Here is an 11,789-nt window from a genome sequence, read left to right as displayed (position 1 = left end):
GAATTTGTGGAAAGCAAGCAAAACCTTTTGTTAGGTATGCCGAGTAGAAAGCCAACAGTGCAGTTTATAAAATAGAACACAGCTTGGATGTGTGCTTCATCCCTCTGAAAGAACTGATTCCTCTCCTCAAGTCTTGCTCTTTGGGGTCTGGATGGGACATGATAGGAACGCACTCAAGTGCCCTTTTCTTCTGTACTTTGTGCAGAACTATTCTGTAGACCCCTGTTATTGAGCTGCGCGCGTCTCCTCCCCGGTTATTTTGAATGTGCTCTTCCGTGATTCCCAGGTCTCCCAGTATATTTTTCACTTCGACTTCTTCCTCTTTGAGGGTACTGACATCTGATAAGTACTTCGGATCCAGTTTAAACGGCTGTAAAGGTTTGGGGTACTGTATTCCTTGCATCCATTCACTGTTCATAATAAGTTTGACAGAGTATCGCTCGGTTGGTACTGGCTGAAGGACTCCTTTTATCAGTTTCTGGCAGGTTTCTGAGAGGCAGGGAGGCAAACTGTATGTCCCTTCAAGAATGCACTTTTTCAGTTTGGCCACTGTATCTGCCCGAAATGGCATGATACCCGTCGTCATGAAGTATAACAGGATTCCTAGTGCCCAGATGTCTACATAAATGCCAACATAGCTTTCGTCTCGGAAGAGCTCAGGGGCAGCATAAGGAGGAGAGCCACAGAAAGTGTTTAAAGTTTCATCTCTTTTACTTATTGTGCTGAATCCAAAGTCTCCCACCTTAACACAGGTGTTACTGGTGTAGAAGACGTTCTCTGCTTTCAAGTCCCGGTGAATGATATTATTCTCGTGCTGTAGAACGAGAAGAAAATTTGGTATTAGGAACAGGAAAGTTCTCGAGTGGCTGGCTGTTATCATTGATTAATTACCACACAGGAGAAAGGGAGTTGTCTGGGACAAAGTCAGAACTAAGCACTGCAATGAAACTGAGCAGTTAAAGTATTTAAACAAATTTAACTTAATTCCCTACTGATAGGAAAATGGTAGAGTAGGTGGAGAAGATGGGAAGAAGGACGCTGGGTGTTTTAAGAATAGCAGTCTCAACTTGTTAACTAATATAAACTATTTTCATGAAGCAGATTTGTGACGGCTTCATGGCTATTCCTACAAGACTAGGTATCTTCATGTGCAAAATTTGTATTTTGTCAGAGTTCAGAAAACTTGCTTTTGCAATTACTACATTTGTGTGATGATAAGTAACAAAAAGTATTTTTTTTAACTCATTCAATTTCTGTATATATTGTAAGCTTGTGGACTTAGGAATGTGAAAGCATTTAGTTCACCAAGTGAACATAATCACAGATAAAGTAAGATTCTACCATTCTGTTGTGTGATCTAATGTCCCTTGAGGAACTGGTGGTGGCAGGAGAAAAGGACCATGGATTTGTGCCTGGTGGAATTTCATGTGGTTGCAGGACACCAAGTTCAGTAATGTCCTCTAGTTTTAGAAATCTAAAATATGTACACTGTCACTTGCACTTTTTCCCCTTGGAAGTGGCAGTAGCAGCCAAGGACTGAGTTTGCTCTGCTTAGTGGTAGTATACCTGTCTTGATAGGTATGGGTTTAGCTTCATCTTTGAAATAACTCTCTGCTCTACCATTTGAAGTAACAAGGTGCATGTATCTGGAGATAGTAGGGAAACAAACCCTTCAGCATCCTAAGCTTTTTAAACTGTCATCGATAACAGGCAGGGATCTTCTGTCCTTGTGTGGACTGGCAGCAGTGAGATGCGATTTAAGTAGCCTGGATTTGATAGCTTGGCAAAAGTAAACTGTTTTGCAGAAGTCTGTGTGTCCAGGTGAAGAGGTTGGCCAGCTTGGTTGCCTGGGTTTAATGCTAAGACGTAGATGTGATCTTGAAACATAAAGTTAAGTTGCAGTAGCTGCTGAGTACCTGTCCTGTGGACAAGGTGTTGAAGCTAATCCATCACTTACAGGGCATGTGGCCATTTTGTCAAAATATATAAAAAACGCATACTGTTTGTATATGCCACGAGCCGTTTGTAATGCAGTTTCTAGATGTCTGACCTGGGAACATCCTTGCTTTTGACTTCACCTGAGGCTGTTACGTGGCAGGAGAACGTGAGCCACCGGAGGGCACCCTGAGCCTAATTTACAAATACTACTTTTACTTCTCAGACTTGGCAGAACAGTCTTCCCGTGTTCTTACGTTGTTGTTTTACTATTCGAGGTTCAGAGGAGATGGGACTTAAGTAGTTAATTGCTCCTTTTCTGTCTTTATAAGATACTTTGGGCTCTACACAAATAACATCATCCTAAATCCAGCTGCAATACTGACGACTAGGCAAGAGGAAGTGACTTGCTCGGTGTTAACGTCGCTGATTTGTGCCAAAGCAAGGAATTAACTGACTTAAATGCCAGTCTCCCACGTTCACTAATAGCAAGCTGGATGTTTGCAACACCTAACAAGCCTCTTGTCTGGAACACTGTCTTCCAGTGGAAGAGTGACTTATCCTATGTTTTTAAATAGCTAGAGGGAAGAAGTGAAGCTTTGACAGCTGATGCCTACAGCAGTATAAAACAGGCAGGAGAATGCTGCTGCTGCAGGGATGGTTCCACCCACCTAGGTGTTCCCCATTCAGTCTCCTCCCAAAAGAGAGGCAGTAACAACTCAAAGTGGATGTGAAAGCTCTCCAACATACCTTTAAGACAGTGCTTCTCTAGCTGTTTTGCTCTTCAGAAATGTGGGCCTGAAATCTTAATGACAATAAACATACTAGTTGAAAACCAAAAGATACATCCCCAAAATCTGCTAGAGCTGTGAGGGACAACATGCCTCTGGAGGAAGAGCAGCTTACCATGTGCTTCACAGCAGACACAATCTGGGAGAAGATGATTTTACACTCCGTTTCTAGCAGCTTCCCTTCTGTACTGATTTTAGTGAAGAGCTCCCCACCTCCGGCATACTCCATCACCAGGTGCAGTTTTGAGAGTGTCTCCACCACTTCATAGAGTCTGATGATATTTGGGTGGTGCAGTTTTTCCATGCTGGATATCTCACGAGATAGCAATTGTTGAGTCTTCCGGTCTAGCTTTGTCTTGTCCAAAATCTTAATGGCAACTTTCTCTGAAAAGAAAAATGCTTTTCCATATTGTTAATGCAATAGATACAAATGGTAACACTATTTACTTACAACAACGCATGGTTACAGAAGAGCAATAAAATTTCACCTCTGATGAGTATAAGATAAGCTGCAGAGGGCTACTGAGCCCTGCCATCTCTCACACCCCCATGCCCCTTGCTGTCTGTGGCATCCTGTGCACTGCTGAGGTAGCTAAAGGCTGGCAGAGTATTGCCAGGGCTAATCAAGTCATCTGCTGTCTTCATGTGCTCCATTGCTGTCAGGCTAATACGGGCCAGATGCCCATGGTTAGAGCATCTGCTTTCAGTGCCTAATGTGATAAAAGAAACTCTACGCTCTCCTCCATGGGTAGCTCAGTGCTCTTCAGGTGAGCCAGGCCTGCGCCTGGTACCTGCAGACTAATGGAGGTGTCAAATTTAGGTGCTTTGCTTCAGAGCAGACAGACAAACTTGGGGTAGTGTGGGGGCTCTGGCTGTAACCCTGCAAGTTTATAATGGAGAGGTGTTTTTAAGCTGGCACGACTTAGAGCTGTTCCCTAACCTCTAATCCCATACCCCTGCAAGTTCTCAGTTACCAACATCAGTGTTGTAGAGGTTTGTCTTTCTCAGGATAGCTGTGCCAGTTTTTCCAACATGTTCATGTATGAGTAGTCCTTGGTACTGTATAGAATACAGGAAAAGTACATTTTTTAAGTCTGTATGCCACAGTGGGCCATGCATCCACACCACACACAGATGTTACTCTGAGGAAGGGAAAACAAAAACAAGTGAAGTAGAGTAAGTTGCAGGGATCCTGTAAGACAGCAAGTCTAGCTGTCCTATGCTGTCCTGATAACGCAAAGCTGCTATGGAGTTCTACATGTTTCTGTAGTGTATCTACAGCGAAGCCAAGGGCCACGAAACACAGATACCCATCTGCGGCTGTGCCGCATTGCCAGGGTGGCTCAGAGCAGTATGAACAGGTCAATGACAACTGCCTTTGTGTTTCTGCATTAATTGGTAGGTTGTGGCTTTTATCTTCACTCTATTGATTACAGCTGGGATTAGAAGGATTAGTCTGGTTAAAATGGCTTTACAGTGGCTTTGTATAACTCGTCAGGACAGCAAAATTAAACTGGATCATGGCAATAAAAACAACTGTTTATTCCTAGGAAGACAGTTTTTTCCCAAGAATATCGTAGTCAAACATTCACATATTTTTTTAACAATTGATCACTTTTATTGAGTCTTTTCAGATAAAACCTTCACCTTAGTTTCTAGCACATGGGAGTAAATAAAAAAAAGAGTCAGTGTTGCTTACTTCTTGCTTTAAGAGACGAGTGAGAATGCTACTACATTTGTACCTGTGTTCTGGTATAAAAGCATTCAGAATGTTTTTACTTTAATATTATGAAGTTATTTAACTCAAGTTTAGTATTTCAACATAGCTAAAGGAAGTGTTAGGGATACATATGCATATATCTGTACATATCAAGAAAACTCCACGTTTGGAATATTTACCTCTCTTAGTAACCTACATGCATAAATTGATCTGCCTACTAAAGCGCAGCAGATTCTCCAAGCCAACGTGCTGAAATATCCCTCGATGTGCCTATTTTCAGAAGGAGCCCGTGCTGGGTACAGGGCAGTCTTCCCCACGCTGCTTCTCTGTGGCCTGTTCCATGCTTTCCGGTGAGCCCCTTAGCAAAGTGGGTACCTGCTCTGGTGGTGCTGATGGGGCGTGGTGAAGCGGGAGGAAATGCAGCTATTGAACGGCAACAGCACGCGACACTGATCCTGGCAGAGCTCTGACTGCTGACCTAGGGGCGAAAGACTAAAACCATTGGCATGTTGGTAGCGTATGGATCACCTGAACCGAGAGGAAAGAGCATCAGTTCGCAGTAGGTGACGTTTGCGTAACTAAATGCTTAGGTACTACAGGGATAACAATTCTTAGAATCTGAACTGTGTAATCACATTGTTACGTCTTGATTTATAAAAGTTGGGGCATTTGTGTTTTGGAAAAAAAAAATATTCTAGGTTAAATTTCTTCCCTTTCCTTTTGCTGGAATTTACTATTCCTCCTGGTCAGTTTTAAAAGGAAAAGCGGGGGGGAAGGGGAGGGAGGTTTAGAACGGAAGAGCCTGGTGCTGTTCACGTGCCACCATAAATCATGACCAAGTTCCTTTAAATCTACATCACTGCAGTTGCATATGCATGACATGCAAAGACCGCCAGCCCACCTACAGTGTGAAAAACCTGACATGCTCCATTTTAAAACTCATTCCCTCTGCTTCCAAAAAATGCTGTGTTTACAAATCCTCCATTACTCTTGCATGGCAGCAGTGCTGAACAGAAGGGCATTTTTAGCAGTCAGCTTGTTCACCGAACTACTAAAGCGGAGTAGCAAGAGAGCTGGATTGACTGTATGCAATGTATGCTTAAGTTTGAGAAGAGCTAGCTGAAATCTTTGTAAGAGAAGCTGGGAAAAGGTTGAGAAATAACTTCAGGAAGAAGTGGTGTATGCTATAACGGCAAAAGGAAACAAAACACAAACAGAATCAAGTTAAAATTGCTTAAAGAAAAAAAAAAAAGCAAACTAGGTGCCTGGACATTCCTGCCTCTGCAATTGAGGTTTCACATTAGACTGGCTTTTTCTAGCTGTAAGTTTTGGATGCCCTTCGTTGCATCTGTTCAGCTGTGCTCTCACACCACATTTGCCAACTGGAAGGTACATAAAATAAAGGTTACACAGGCTTAGGAACCTAACAGTCTCTAGCAAGCAACTCCGCAGGCCTCTGGAGAAAATCTCTGCCAAAATTCAGGTTAATAAAGGGGACAATGCTTCCCAATAACCCAACACACATCATAGAATCAAAGATTTTCCTGCATCCTCTGAGCAACCCAGACAACCCTTGTGAGACAAAGGAGGTTCTTAATTCGGTATGATCCAGCAGTTTTTTCCCTCTCTCCGTCTAGCAAATTTATTTTGTGTGTCCTGCTGCAACAGATCACAAGGGTTGTGGAACAGCACATGCATGTAACCGTTACAGAAGCTCATGTTAGTAAAAAAAAAAACTGTTTCCTTTTTTAGTATATGATGACATGTAAGGAGAGAGACCATAGTGAGACCTTAACACTATGACAATAACTGAGGAGTCGAACAGCCCCCCAACACATACACCTCCCCTACCGCAGGGCCCCAAAAAGCATTAATAATTAATGAAGCCCTTGGATTTATATGATCAGCAAAGAAAAGACTTGTACTCATTAGCACTGCGGAGGAGCATCGTTTCATTACTAATACAATGATGTGCTTCTACTGGAAAAAAAAGTCCTCTTTGTGGATGGTGATGGAGAGTGTGTGTGTATGCATGCACGCGTGCACATGTGTGCACACACATACACATTCCTCTTCCCCTGTCCACATACTGTGTCTTACAAGGACAGATAAGCTCACAGGCAGAGATAAGTCAGAAGATGTTTATCCTTCATCCTTCCCCCTTCATGTCAGTTGCAAACTTAGTATAGCAAAATGAACTCCTTGCCCAGTGAATATTTTAACCTAAATAGCTATTAACAAATAAAACAAAAATAATTTGAGAGATTTCTGGTGAAAGAAACTTTTCAAGAAAAAACCCATGGTTTTGGTTTTGCTATTTAGATTGAGCTTACTGTATTCACTGAAGTTGAACATTTTTCGATCAGCTCTATTCAAATGCTAAAGCAACCTGTCTCCTAAGAAAGTTCAACAGGTAAAATGGTCATCCAGATCAAAATTACAACTTCCTTTCATTAGCATTTCTCCTGTTCCCAGTACAGGAGCAGCACTTCCTCCAACACTAAGCACAAGACAGTTTTCTCTGGAAGAAAAGAAAAATCACAGAACAGAAGAGCAAATAACCTACTGTGGGCCAAGTAGAACAGAGATTTCTTTTCTGAAGCAAGCTCAACCAAAAAAATCCACATCCAGTTAAAGCAACCCTTAGGCATAGGCAGGGTTAAGTTTGGAAAACATAAATACTATCAGTTCCCCACTCTGATGCCCAGTGCAACACTGCTGCACAGGAGGGATAAATGTGAGCTTTCACGCCTCTGCGGTCTGGGCTGAAAGAGGTGGTTAGAGAAAGTGACAACAGATAACATGGCGTGAAGGCTTCAGGCTGTATTGTGTTCTCTCACTCTTAAGATCATGGAGGAAAGGAGGGTCAATCAAATACGAAAGGAAAGACTACGACAAAAAAAACCAACAAAAACAACAAGATAGTAATGTACAAAATGTGGGAAAACTAGTCATCCCTGAGAGAAAACAGCAACAGTTTCTATTGTTGGCAGACAGTCAAAAGCAGAAGAAGAAGCAGGACAGATGAAGACAAGTTCTTAGTTGCACCTGTAACTGAAGTGTTGGCTGCAGTTAGTTTTACCTCGCCTTTCTAGCTCTTCCTAGAACACCACACAGGGTGCTTTTCAGTGCCTGAAAAGTAACTGACAGCACAAACCCTGGGCTGGCTGTACCAGAGCTCATTTCCCTGCACCTGCTCAGCACACACCTGTAGCCCTGTCCCAGCTTTTTACAGTCACAAACCACCTGCAAATGAGCCAGTAAAGCAGGCGTAAAATTCCTCACCAAAATTACTGTGATCAAATAAAAGCTTTATCCATACTAGTACTAGTAAAATCTGCAATGAAACGAAGTCTGCAGGCAGGAGCGTGCCTAGCCAGGCTGCCCGAGGGGTTCACCGCCCCTCCATGAGCTGGGGCAGGGAAGAGGGCAGATGGAGAGGACAAGGGGTAGGAGGAGAGGCACAACAGCATTCTGCCAAGTGTGGTGCGTTTGAGCCACAGGATGCAGTAGCTCCATGAAGTGCAGAGATGAACTTTTCTTGTAATAGCTGCCATCTAGATAAAGTGTTTCTGATTTCTTTAAAGTCTAATCCAACCCTAAGCATTTATCAGTGACCCTGCATCTATGAATTCACTCAACAACAACAACAAAAAAACAAAAAAAGACACCAGCAAACTATATGTACATTTAAGGTTCAGACGGCATCTTTCTTCCCAAAGAGGTACAGAACCAGGACACTCAGCAGGCAGATGATCCACACAGCGATGCCTACCTTTGGTTAGAGAATGGATTCCAAGCTTCACTTGTGAGAAATTCCCACTTCCTAGTTCTCCTCTGACTCTATAGAAGCCAATTCTTTTTCCCAGGGTTAATTCTTTCACCACTTTTTCATTCTGGGACATATCCTGCATTAGTTTCTCAAATGGGGTCAGCCCGTGCTGCCTGCCCTCTTCATCTCCTCCGTAGCATTCCGGATGCCCATTGTCTTCTCCGCTGTCCTCACGATGCCACCTGGAATAGCGGTGTTTTCCAAGACTTCCTCCATTCACATATCCTGTTGTCATAGTCTATAGGGTAATCACTTCCCCATTTAACAAGATGGCCCGATAAGGAGTTTACATGAAATAATTCTGAATGAATATGCAATCCTGCACATCATGGACATTGTGACAAACTTAGCAAAAAAACAAGCAGCTTACTGGAAGTCCAAGGATTAGCTTGGAAATTACTTCAAAAACAAATCTGGCATATCTACATATTGCAGGTCTGTTCAAAATCAGAGATAAAACTGGAAGCTGTTTGCATCCATCTCTCAATAACAGATATAGTGTGTCAGGATCTTCATCTACAAGGTAGAAGAGGCTTTCCAATTAAAACTGTAAACTTTGCACAAGAAAGCGGCGAGTTGCTCACCGTCTATGCAGTACATTTGACACATGCAAAACATTTGACACGAGTTTTCAGGCTTCAGCTTGCTGCTTTGAAAACTAACTTAATAGATAAAGGTCAAACAAATAGCTGATTAATCACGCTGAATAAATCCAGACACTTCCAGTTCATTTTGAATAGCTGACCTTAGGAGCGTAGCTCTCCTTGATTCTGGTACCAGTCCAAGAGTTGAAAGTAGGGTTTGCCTTTGATTCATTCTTCAGCCTGTGAGCTTGTCACTGTGCCTTGGAAATGTCACTATGTCTTGAAGCCTTGCTGTAAAAAGTTTGTTGCTCCCCTGTTTCCTCCTCATAGCAGGTTTAACAAAGCGGCTGGTCCTGGAAGATGACAGGAAAAGCATAATCTGCACCCTAGGCAGGAGAAACGCTGCGCCTCAGTATCCCTGCAGTCACATGGCAGGACAATGCAGGATTAAGTAACTGCAATGTCACGTTAACCCTCCTTTATTTAGATGAGCTTTCTTTAACGCCTTGAGCCTTCTCAAAATTTTGCCAGACACATGGTGTTCCTAAGCAGACAGATGAAGAAAGTCATTAAAACCCTTACATAACAGCCACACGCTTCACTAAATGACAGCACAGCACACACCGTTTCACCAACTTAACTCTGTTTGCTTGGCAGCACAGATGGAGAAGTCCTTTTTCTAAACACACGAGCAATCGCTTACCTTTAAAGCATTTTCTCTTCTTTACCTTTCTTCTTTAACCTTGAAAAACAGGAGCTGATCAGCAACTGCTGGTCATGCGGCCGCGTGCCTGAGGAGGGGTGAGCTGGGCACGGAATCTCGGCGATGGCGCAGGTGGTGCCGATGCCCACCTCCCCTGCTCTTGGCATCGCCCGACTGGCGAACGCGGGAGACACTGCACCGCCGGTGTATATGGATTCACCAGGCTGAGGGGCAGAGAACTGGACCAGTAACTCAGTGCGCAGAGCTTAGGGAAGGTAGACAGTCACCCAAGGTGCCACACTGGAAGAGGGCATGTGACACTGCCAGGTGGAGCTGCCCTCTAAACCCCAATCTCATGAGTGAGCAAGAGGAGGAGAGGCCAAAGGCACCGCAGAAAGGCAAGGAAAAGGCAGCTGGTGAGCACTTCATTAAATGGGAACTGGAGTGGCACAGAAGCACTTCGCTGCTTCCACAGAGAGACTGAGGGGACAGACCCAGCCCCTGGGAAGCTGCTCCTTGCCCCAAGACGCGTGTGAGTGATTTTGCAAGTCGCTTCACCTCTCCGTGCTGCGGCCACGTCGCTGACAGCTCTGTCCAGAGAGAGGCAGAGAGCCTGGCTGCTCCTCACCCTCAGGGTACAGGAGGGTCCTACACTTCTCCCTGTCACTACTCCAAGCCAGGGACGCTTCTTACTGTGTGTGCCGCAAACTTACAGCTGACACGGTTCAAAACTGGAATGGAGGGAGAATGTACTTCTTGCATGACACCTTGGAACACTTGATACTCTTTTTGTTTTTCTCCTGTTCAAAGAAAAGGGCCGTTTTCATGGTTGACAGAAAAAGTATAAAATAATAATAAATAATCATGTTATTCTCTGGATCTAAATGGAGTCAAACCCCTGACAAATACTGCATAAGCACAAACTATTGGCCAAATCTTGAAACTGTTAGTATAGGAGACACCGAGTGGCAACCGAACAAAGTCTTCGGTATTCTCCCATCGAACCAGCCTCACTTAGCAACAAGTGTTCCCTCTAACTTTACTATCTGATATCAAGGAAGAAAAATCTATGTGGAAAGACACCCTCTCCCCAAGCAAACCAAAACCCCACCTAAACCCGACCCTTACATTCTCTATTTGTTCTCCCCCATTTGTGGAAGGGAAAATTTGTTGCAGGATTGCCTGGATTCTGGCTCATAGTTTTCTGTTTTAACCTGTTTCACGTTACAATTTTAAGAGAATTTTAGGTAACGAAAAACTTGTTATATGACACTCAACTGTATTTCACAGTTTTAATGGTGGACAGCACTCTGGCGGAGCAGGGCTTTTGGAAGCCACGTGTCTGCTGTGCACTGCCAGAGTGATTCAGATATTAGAGAGGCTGAACTCTGTTCCCATTCTGCTGTTTGATCTCAAGGAAAACCACAGCAGCTCAGGTTGTCCATACAAAAGGTCTGGAAAACTCTGTGAGCAATGTCAGGGGTGCCATGTACAAGCCTCAAATTATTATTTAATTAAGTATCTTTGGATGGGCAGTGACATCATTGTCACCTTACCAAAGAATAGCTGTAACTTATGGATATAGCCTGAGTACTCCAAAGTGGCAGGTATGGACAATTCTGCTGTTGCAGAAAGAGAAACACAAAACTACTACTAATGGCAGAGGAGGGGAAAAAACCCCAAACCAGGATGCTCCAGATAGCTGAGTCTTATGAATGTCAGCCTATTCAGCATTAGAAGTCACCCAGCTAAAGAACATCTTAGAATCATAAAAAGGTTAGGGTTGGAAGGGACTTTAAAGATCATCTGATTCCAACCCCCCTGCCATAGGCAGAGAAACTGTCCACTACACCAGGTTGCTCAAAGCCTCATCCGGCCTGGCCTTGAACACTTCCAGGGATGGGGCATCCACAACTTCTCTGGGCAACCTGTTCCAGTGCCTCACCACCCTCTGAGTGAAAAATTTCTTCCTTATATCTAATCTAAATCTGCCCTCTTTCAGTTTAAAGCCATTGCCCCTTGTCCTATCACTACACGCCCCTGTCAAAAGCCCCTCTTAGTTAAGTGGCTGTACAGAAAGGGCTGACGGCATAAGAAGGATTTCCTTCCAACAGACCTGTACAAGCCCCTCCTGAGTCCATTCGGTAAACGCATGACGGCAGGTAGCCCAGTGTACGTGAACATTCAGTGTCACAGAGACAAACACACCACATGGGAATGCCAG

At 43.8% G+C, this 11,789-nt stretch overlaps 1 protein-coding gene across 2 annotated transcripts; it reads right to left on the bottom strand.

The window, feature by feature from the left end:
- Positions 1-3: 3 nt before the first annotated feature.
- NIM1K (NIM1 serine/threonine protein kinase) lies at positions 4-9,233 on the bottom strand. 2 transcript variants are annotated; one of them, XM_086629519.1, is made up of 4 exons: positions 9,024-9,233; positions 8,222-8,460; positions 2,842-3,110; positions 4-814 (listed from the first exon to the last, which is right to left on the bottom strand). In XM_086629519.1, exons 1-4 carry the CDS (start codon positions 9,092-9,094, stop codon positions 65-67), a joined length of 1,329 nt encoding a protein of 442 aa, XP_086485645.1. In that variant the 5' UTR covers positions 9,095-9,233; the 3' UTR covers positions 4-64. The 2 variants fall into 2 exon arrangements, with proteins under 2 accessions (XP_086485645.1, XP_009983803.2); XM_009985501.2 differs by lacking the exon at positions 9,024-9,233 and having other exon boundaries at positions 8,222-8,839.
- Between the last annotated feature and the right edge of the window lie 2,556 nt (positions 9,234-11,789).

The sequence above is a fragment of the Tauraco erythrolophus genome, chromosome Z (genome assembly GCF_009769465.1).
Source record: "Tauraco erythrolophus isolate bTauEry1 chromosome Z, bTauEry1.pri, whole genome shotgun sequence".
In the NCBI taxonomy this organism is placed as follows: Eukaryota; Metazoa; Chordata; class Aves; order Musophagiformes; family Musophagidae; genus Tauraco; species Tauraco erythrolophus.
The sequence above is the reverse complement of the archived record's forward strand: the minus strand, read 5'-3'. Positions and strand labels throughout refer to the sequence as shown.